At 51.4% G+C, this 8,913-nt stretch overlaps 1 protein-coding gene across 1 annotated transcript in view; it reads left to right on the top strand.

The window, feature by feature from the left end:
• The first annotated feature begins 2,639 nt into the window (after positions 1-2,639).
• SREBF2 (sterol regulatory element binding transcription factor 2) overlaps positions 2,640-8,913 on the top strand; it is a 58,804-nt gene continuing 52,530 nt past the window's right edge. Inside the window, exons 1-2 of the mRNA XM_029955405.1 lie at positions 2,640-2,678; positions 2,927-3,356. Of these exons, the coding sequence (XP_029811265.1) occupies positions 2,640-2,678; positions 2,927-3,356 (469 nt within the window). The remainder of the gene's footprint in view (positions 2,679-2,926; positions 3,357-8,913) is intronic.

The following is an 8,913-nucleotide window of genomic DNA, read 5'->3' as shown; positions in this document are numbered from 1 at the left end:
TTCTGAGGCAGGATTTCTCAACAGTGGCACTGTTTACATTTAAGGCCAAATCATTCTTGATTGTGTTTCTGAGGATGGCTGTCCTGTGTGGTGGGATATTTAGCCGCACTCTTAGCTCCTGCCTACCAGACATTACCACATGACCCCTGCGGACAAAATCTCCTTGGTCCACAGCACTGTCCCTCCTTCTCCAAGCCCTACATCGCCCTCTGCTGTCCCCAGTCCCTGCCCTCGGAGCGATGTTGTTGGAAGCTCCTTGAGATGATCCTTCTAGGCTTCTGGGCTGCTATGTTGCCCTGGTTCTCTGCCCTCCGTCTCAGTCTGCTCTGTCTCTTCCTGATTCCTCCTTATGTATCCGCCTTTTAAATGAAGAGTTTTAGCCAAGTCTCTCCTCTCTGCTCTTTTCTGCTTAGCACCTGCATCCTCTGAGACCCTAAAGCTGATGGCCCCTGCCCTCTTGCCACTGATAATCCTCAGTCCTTAGGTTTCAGCTTATCCAAAACCAAACTTGCAATTTCCCATCCCCACGCCTGATCTCTGTGTCAAACTGTGAGGTGCATGTTCTTGCCTAATACTGCAGGAAGTGACAACTAAATCCTGAAAGATTGGGGGAGGAGGGAGAAGGTGACAAGGCACGGTGAGCGGAGGCCTAAAAGGGGAGGAACCCAAGGTGCTCCGTGAAAAAGCGTGTGCAAAGTTCTCTTCTGGGACCTGTAGTGGTTGCCCAGTCTGTGGTAGATCTCTGGATACATGGTCATCTGGTCCGTCCCTTTCCAGATGAAGAACGCAGGTCCTGAGGAGTGACTTGTCTAAGACTGCGCCACTCCTGAGAGCTGGTCTCTGTTCTCCCAGCCAGGAGCGATGCCACCCAGGAGCGATGTTCAGTTAGGTGGGATCCAGGGCCACAGGGACAGAGGGCTCAGTGCAGCGCAGCCACATTTTTTTCTGCAATTTCTACTGAGCCTTCATCCGTGCGCCCTCAGGCCACTTTGTGAGGCCCCACAGCTTCTCGGCAAGTCCAGTAGGGAGTTGTGGGGACAGCACAGAGTGGGAGGTGCTGTGCATGACCTGCTGCTTAGGTTGCCCTCTGTAGGGGGTTAGCCAGGTTTTGGGTTGGGAGACCACTGGGCCAAACTGAGTTATGGTAGGTCAGGAGACAGTCACCCCTCAGTGCGGGGAGCCCTGTGAGAGGTGCAGTCCAGGCTGGCACTGCCCAACTCCATGCCTGGTCCAGGGCAGGGCTTCAGCGTTTGGTTTTCTGTTTCAAAGTGAGACTGGTAGATGTAGTCTGCATGTAAACTCTTCTGCATGTAAACCGTGAAGAAACATTCTTGTCCTTTTTTCCACAAAAAATAAGTCACTTTTATGTTATACGTGGTCATTATAAGAAGTAATTTAAACAATACTGAAACACCAAGAAGAAAATAAAATTCACCCCAAGTCCAACCATTCCCATAATCATGACTGACAACTCGGCTGTTGGGCCTTCCTGCGTTTTGCCCTTCACGTGAGCACATAGATTCCTATTTTTTCAATTGCAGTAGCTGCTTTGTGTGGGCACTTACTATATGCCAGGCCTAAGACAAATGCTGGCTGCCAGCAGCCCCTCCTGCCTCAGGGCCTTTGTCCATATCATCTGTTCCCCTGGCTACACCAGACATGATTCCTCAAAATTTTAGGTTTCATCTTAAATGTCAGAGCCCTTTACTGACCACCTAGGTTAGGTCCTCTGTTAGTTTCATCACACCCATTACTCTCCCTTGATTACCTGTACCTTATCTGCTTTCTATTTTTGTTTAACGTCTGTTCTCTTCACTAGACTGGAAGCTCTTAGAGGGCAGGAATTGCCTGTCAGGAATGTTCAATAAATATTGTCAAATGAATGTGCAAATGAGCTCGTTTAATCTTCTGTTTTCCCTGCATTTTAGAGATGACAAAACAGGCTTAGAACAGTTAGTTGGCACAAGGTCACCCTGCTTAGTGCATCCTGGTCTGCCTCCACACGGCCTGCGTGCTCTCTTCTTGACCTCAAAGCCACAGCTCTGTTAACTACTTTCCCTTTTTAACAATATATTGTGAGTCTTTGTCAATAGACATTTATGCACATGATCTTTAATGATACCATTTAATTCCACTGTGTGGAGGTAATTTACTCAATTGGTCCTTTATTGGGCTTTCCAGTATTTGCCCCAGTTACGGAGAACTTTGTGGTGAACGTCTTTGAACTTACATATTTGCGCACTTTGAGCACTCATACTTTCATTCCGTAGGATAAATTTCTACTAGGCTGCACATTTGTTTACATGGAGACGAGCTGCAAGGTGGGGCGTGAGGTGTTCGAAGCAGTGGGAACTTGTGAGCGGGCCACACGTCAGACTCCCCACGGCGCGGTCAAAACGCTCATTGCCTAGGTCCCACCTTAGGAGGCCTGTGGTGCGTCTCAGGCTCTAGCATTACTTTAAACGTCTGCAGGAGGTTCGGAGGGACCCAGGGTGAGGATCGTCGGAGTAAGCGCTTGGTTGCTGCGGGTGCAAAGGCGCGGAGGTTGTAAAATGCGCTCCGCACTTGGAACAGTTCACGGCCCACCCCGAGTCTCCCATTTCCGCCTTTGCAAGGAGCTTGCTAGGAACGCTACTTGAATGATCGAGACTCCGCCAGGCCCCAATGTTGGGGGCCAGGTTTGATTCTACCCGCTCTCCTAGGCTGGCTGGGCGGGGGAGCAGCTGGGAAGATGACGTAATGTGCTCACAGTGCGCTTCGGGGGCGACCCGCAAGCGGGGGCGGAGGGTGTTAACCCTTCCACCCCGAGCCGGTGGATGGACTAGCTTGCCGAGGCAGACCCAACTGAAAACGGAGCGGCGCCTTTAAACAAAGGGAGGAAGGTTGGGCTGAGGACCTGAAGGCTACTCTTCGCATTTGCTATCAGCCCTCGAGGGGCGGGGCCTCGCTATGCAAATCTGAGCTGCTGATCGATGACGCGCCATCACCCCACGCACCGCTTCGCGCGCTGATTGGCCACGACGAGCCTGGTCCCATTGACAACAAACAAGGGGGCGCGCGGCCTGGAGGCGGGGCCGCGGAGGGCGCGGGTTGGGGCGGGGGAATCCCGCCCCGCCCCTCCCGCGCGGCGCAAATATGGCGGCGGCTGGCACCGGCCGGTGAGGCGGTACCGGGAGGGGACTGTCGGGTGTCATGGGCGGTGGCAGCGGCACCGCCCCCGCGTCTCCCTGAGCGGGACGGAAGGGGGGCCTCCGCGCCGAGCCGGGCGATGGACGAGAGCGGCGAGCTGGGAGGTCTGGAGACCATGGAGACGCTCACAGAGCTGGGCGACGAGCTGACCCTGGGGGACATCGACGGTGAGTGGTAGGTGGGTGGGTGGGAGTGCGGGGGCGCGCGGGGAGGAAGGGGTTACGGCGGCGCGCGGGTGCGCGTGCGCCCACCCCCCGCAACCCTGGCTAGCGCGGGAAGAATCGGCACGCGCGGCCGGCCAGGCGGAACCCAACCCTTCGGAGCGCTGCGGGTTTGCGTCCCCGCCCGGCCGCTCGGTTCTGCGGTGCCGCGTGTCCGGAAGCGGAGCGGGGGTCGTGGGGCGGGAGGCGCGGAGCTGGGGGCGTCGCGAGCGCCCTGCGGGAGCGGCCCTAGGAGAGCGCGCGGCCGCCGCCTCTCTCGCGCGCCTACACGCGCCGCCCGTGGTCCGGCTCTCCGTCGTCCGCCGCTCGGCGTCGCACCTGTCACTCTCCGTCCGGCCGCGGGGGCGGCTTTGGGATTACCGAAACAGGGCCCCCAGGCTCCGTGCTCTCGTCTCTGGTCCTCCCGGGGGTGACCCGCGGCCAGGTCTCCTGGCGCTCTGGGAAACTTTGGGCAGGGAGCGCCTGCAGGAGCAAGTTGCTGATGAAGCGAGCGGTGGCAGCAGAGTCTAGACGCTTCTCTCCGGGATGGAGACCCGGGCGTTCCTGCTGTCGCGCTGCAAAGGGAATTGAGCAGCAAGAATTTTGAGTTGTGGCCCTTCGGGGACAGGCTGGGGAGCGGGTAGCCTTTGTTCCTGCGATCTTAACAGCGGAGTGGACGAGCTGGTAGGAGCCCAGGGATTCTCTCCTGCAGTGCTCCCATTTTGTGACCACGGGAACCCAAAGTTTGGAGAGGGTCAGTTACTTGCCCAAGGTCAACCAGCTGGGTATAGAGCCCAGTTCCTGGGCAAGTGTCGGTGTCACTATAGCAGACTTTCACCTGACTCTTGGGGGTGAGGAGTCCAATGAATAGGTTAATGACCATAATAGTAACTCTCAGTAGTTGGGGCCCTCTTGTTAGCCCCCAAATTCTTTATATTGTTTCACTTATTCCTCACTACAATCCCATGGGAGACTGAGGCCAGATGTTTACTTGTCCAAGGTCATTCACCTTAAATTGTCCAGAACCTGTGGTCTGAAGCGGTCACACAAATGCATTGTGCTCTTGAGTTTATATAGTGCAATCATGTCCAGGACTTCACCACAGTCTTACCGGCAGAAACAGTGGCTACATCCCTGTTGTACAGATGAAGAAACTGAGGCAGCAGAAGATTCTCTTCTAAGGGAAGAGATAGGTGGTAGCGGCTCATTGAAAAGAATGTTTCCCATTTTGCCTCTGTAACGTTTAACTCCTTAGCCTGTCCTTGCCTTCTGTTTTTGGTCATCCTGACAGTGAGCTAAGACCCTTAATGGAAGCCCTACGTCTTACCACAGATTTTTCCACGAAGCCCTGGAGATGTATTAACAAGAGGGGAGAGAGCCGGTCTTGAACTTAAGAAGGGCAGCTAACATGTTTTGAGCATTTATGTGCCAGGCACTGTGTTAAGCACTCATACACATTAATGTTCTCGATCCTGAACAACAGTTTCATCAGGTAGAGACATGTTTTTTCTACTCTCATCCCCTCTCACAGATCCTGAGACACAGGCTCAACTACCTTGAGCTCCCCAAGGTTACCCAGCCAGTAAGAAGTATGCCGAAGGCTGCCTTCCAGCCAGCTTACATGAAAAAATTCTTGTGCATTTTGCCTTCTCCTTCCATAACTGGTTCCTGTTTCTCTTAATCTGTAATGTGTTCAGTTTTCTAGTGGTCACATATTACCCTTGTCCCCATAGGTTTCTGAGTAAAGTATACATTCTGGAAGCGACTGCAGTGGTTCAGTGGCTTCACAGGACCCCATACCGGATTTGGGGGGAAGTGACTCCCTGTCTCCAGTTGGTCAACAAATATTCCAGTCCCAGCTCTGGTTGCTGAGCTGCAGGGAACATGAAAGGCAGGAAAGAGAATGTTATGGCCTCATGGAGCCTAAGATGAGTAACAATAAAAGTGTAATGCTTACTGTTGCTCAGAGCAATAAGTGAAAGTCAACATTGAGGGAGCTGGGTCAAGGCTGGCATACCAGGAACAGCACTCCAAGAAGGTGGCCTTTGACCAGGGTCTTGGAGCTCAAGAAGGCTTGGGCAGGCAGAAGGCCAGTGGTCTGCGGTTACAAATACTCCTGAATTCTTATGCCTCCATTCCCCTTCCAGAAGTTCAGCTCCCTGAGGTCCAGGTCTTTCTGTCATTCATGGTGTATTTCTATCACTTAGAACTAAGTATTTGTGGAATGCCTGAATGAATCTAATGACCTTGGGCTGGTCAGGATTCTAAGTTGTACTGGACACAGCCCTTGGGGTTGGGTTAGATCAGGGGGTAACCTGCCCATTTGTTTCTAGAGCCGGTCAGGTAAGGAAGAAGAGACCATGAGCATGAATAAATATGCTTTGTGCATATGTTGGGTGCTGGTGTGCAGTTTGCACATCTTGCAACCTGAGGATTTCATATCTGACTCCAGGAAGACTAGTTGGGCAAGATCCCTCGCTGGGCAACCTCATCTGTGCTATAATCTGTGAGCGCCCTTCAAGGATGTGAGTCCATGGAGGCCGCATCCGTTCATTTATTCAGCACATGTCTTAAGTGGCTTCTAAGTACCCCCGTGATGGACGCAGTGTTGAGGATAGCTTTGAACAAGACATCCACATTCTCCTCCCTCTCAGGGAACTTAAATTCTTAAGGGAACAAACACAAGAGGAACAAATAACTTAAAATGAACACTTCTGGCAGGACACATGAAAAAGATCATATCGGCCCATGTTATACAGAATGACTAGGGCAGACTAATTTAGGCTAGAGAGGCCTCTTGGAAAAGGGATCTGCCGTCTCTTTTTCAGGAGGTACTCAAGTCAGGATTTTTATGTGAAATGTCCACATTTTAAAATGTTGACTCAAAGTGATTGGTTGTTTTTTTTTTTAAAGAAACATACTGTAGGCCCAACAAGGCATGATGTGTCAGTTGGTCTCCAGGGCCACGTCCCACTGCAGGATGCTCCGGTGTCCCACCCTCCAGGCCTCTGATGATGGAGTATCTAGGGCACTGTCTTTTATGGTGGATAGCTGCGTTACGAGAAAGTGCCTCACGTACTATGATAAAACGGGTCTTCTGCGAAGACGGAGAGGGGAGATACTTTGCCACTGGGATCAGGAAAGGCACAATGACAGAGGTGTCCTTCCCATAAGATCCAAAAGGATGGGTGGCAGAATCATGACAAGCACGTGGCCAAAGAGGATCGAGCTCCTTTAGAGTTCAAAGATTACTAGTGAGTTCTTGGGCCCACGTGGTGTATGTAAGACAGCAGTAGACGATAAGGTCTGACAGGTGAATTGGAGCCAAACTGGGGTGGGGGATGTCTTCCTATCTGATGTGCATATTTTGTGGAATGTGGAGAGGGACCTGCTGAGGATTTTCAACTAGGGAAATGACGCATCAGTCACGGGTTTTAGGAGAATTCAACTGTGGTGATGGGCAAGGAAGATTGGAGTCAGGGAGCCCAGTGTATCCGGGTGTGAGGTGATAATACTAAGAGGGTGATGGGGTGGAGACAGGAAGTGGCCCTCGTGCAAGATGGTGCAGGTAACCGGCTGGGGCCTCAGTGAAGACCTTGCCCTGAAGGCAGAGTAGATGTGAAATTCTGTGATCCCATCAGGGCTTTGATCCTTGAGCACTGGGAGAGTGCAGAAGCGGGAAGAGCTGGTGTGGGGAGATGATAAACATTTGTCTTAAATGCGGAGCAGTTGAGGTGCTGGGGGCGGGGGATCCTTCCACTGGGAAATCAGGCCAGTTACTCAGGCAAAGGTCAAACCTGGGATGGAGATTGAAGAATAGTCACTGCGGAGTTGAGGCTAGAGGTGAGAGAAGATAGAACTGGGAAGTCAAATCAGGTGAGGAAAGTGTAATAGGAAACTGAAGGAAGGTGAACTTTTCAAGGAGTGGATAGTGGATGCAGAGGACAGCAGGGATGACGGGGCCATGAAAGGAGGAGGGGAGGAGGTCGGCCTTTGACAGAGCCGGCGGGTGAAGGGGTCCGAGTCGGGATAAGCCAGAAAGAGGTCGGGAGTGAGTAGATGATGGCAAGTAGAGGCAGCTGTTTTCTTTGGAGAAGGTTTAAGAAACTTTGCAGTGAGCTAATTTACTTTCTGTCCTTGTTGACTGGCCTATTCTGAACACTTCACAGAAACAGAATATGTGCCCTCCTTCCCTTAGCGTGACGTTGAGGTTCATCTGTGTTGCAGCAGAGCGTTCCCTTGTGTGGCTACATCGTGTTTTATTTATCCATTCATCAGTTGACCGACATTTAGGATGTTTCTACTTTTCAACTGTTATAAATGAAGCTGCTATGAACATTTGTATGCAAGTGTTTGGGCGTTGGATTTTGTTTCTCTTATGTAGATCCTCTCCGGTGGGTTTTTTCTTTTTCTTTTTCTTTTTTTTTTTTTTTTTTTAGCATTTATTCACCTTTGAGAGGGAGCGAGCGAGAACGTGAGAGTGAGAACGTGAGTGGGGGAGCGACTGAGGGAGAAGGAGACACAGAATTCGAAGCAGGCTCCAGGAGCTCAAACCTACGAACCTTGTGATCATGACCTGAGCCAAAGTCAGATGCTTAACTGACTGAACCACCCAGGCACCCCAGTTCTCTGCATTTTTTATTGCTGTTTGTGTTTCCCCTAGGCCCTGTAATAACACCGGTTATTCACTTGCTTACCTTCCGTGTTCTCACAGTGAATTCTGCCCTAGTTTTTGTGACAGAAACTCAGTATGAAGTTAGTTCCTTTTATCCCCCTTGTCGCTCCCTCTTTTTGCCCCATCTGTTTGTCTGGCTCTGTTGTCCCGCACTTATCCTGGAATTACCTTAGCCATCACCCTGGGGTGTGATCATTGAAGCCACTGTTCCCTAGGGGGTGTTTTTTCACTCCCTCATTTTGATGGAGCACATCCTCCAGCAGCTTCTTGAGAAAAAGAGTACATTAGAGGTAAATTTAGGGTGGGGGCGGGGAGCCTTGTCTGTCTCCAGATATCTTTATTCTAACCTCACGTCAATTTGGAGTTTGGGTGAGCTTGGAATTTTAGGTTGAACCTAATTTTATATCAGAAGTTTGGTGGGGCACCTGGGTGGCTCAGTCGGTTAAGCGTCGACTTTGGCTCGGGTCATGATCTCGTGGTTCATGAGTTTGAGCCCCCCATCTGGCTCTCTGCTGTCAGCTCAGAGCCTGGAGCCTGCTTCGGATTCTGTGTCTCCCTTGCTCACTGCTCCTCCCCTGCTTGCGCTTGGTTTCTCTTTCTCTCAAAAATAAATAAAAGCATTTTAAAAAATTAAAAGAAAAAGTTCGAAGGCATCGCCTAATTGTCTTCTAGCCTCTGGTCCTTGAGATCTGATACCAGTTGCTTCCTGATCCTTCATGAGCCAGCTGTTTTCTCCTCTGAAAGCGTGGAGGGTCTTGTCTTTATCCTTGATGTTCTGAATTCCATGGTGATACACACTGATGTGACTGAACTGTCAGTCACTGTCTCTACTTAGTGGGCTCTGGTGGA

Source organism: Suricata suricatta, chromosome 10, assembly GCF_006229205.1.
Source record: "Suricata suricatta isolate VVHF042 chromosome 10, meerkat_22Aug2017_6uvM2_HiC, whole genome shotgun sequence".
NCBI lineage: Eukaryota > Metazoa > Chordata > Mammalia > Carnivora > Herpestidae > Suricata > Suricata suricatta.
This window is presented reverse-complemented; position numbering and strand designations above follow the sequence as displayed.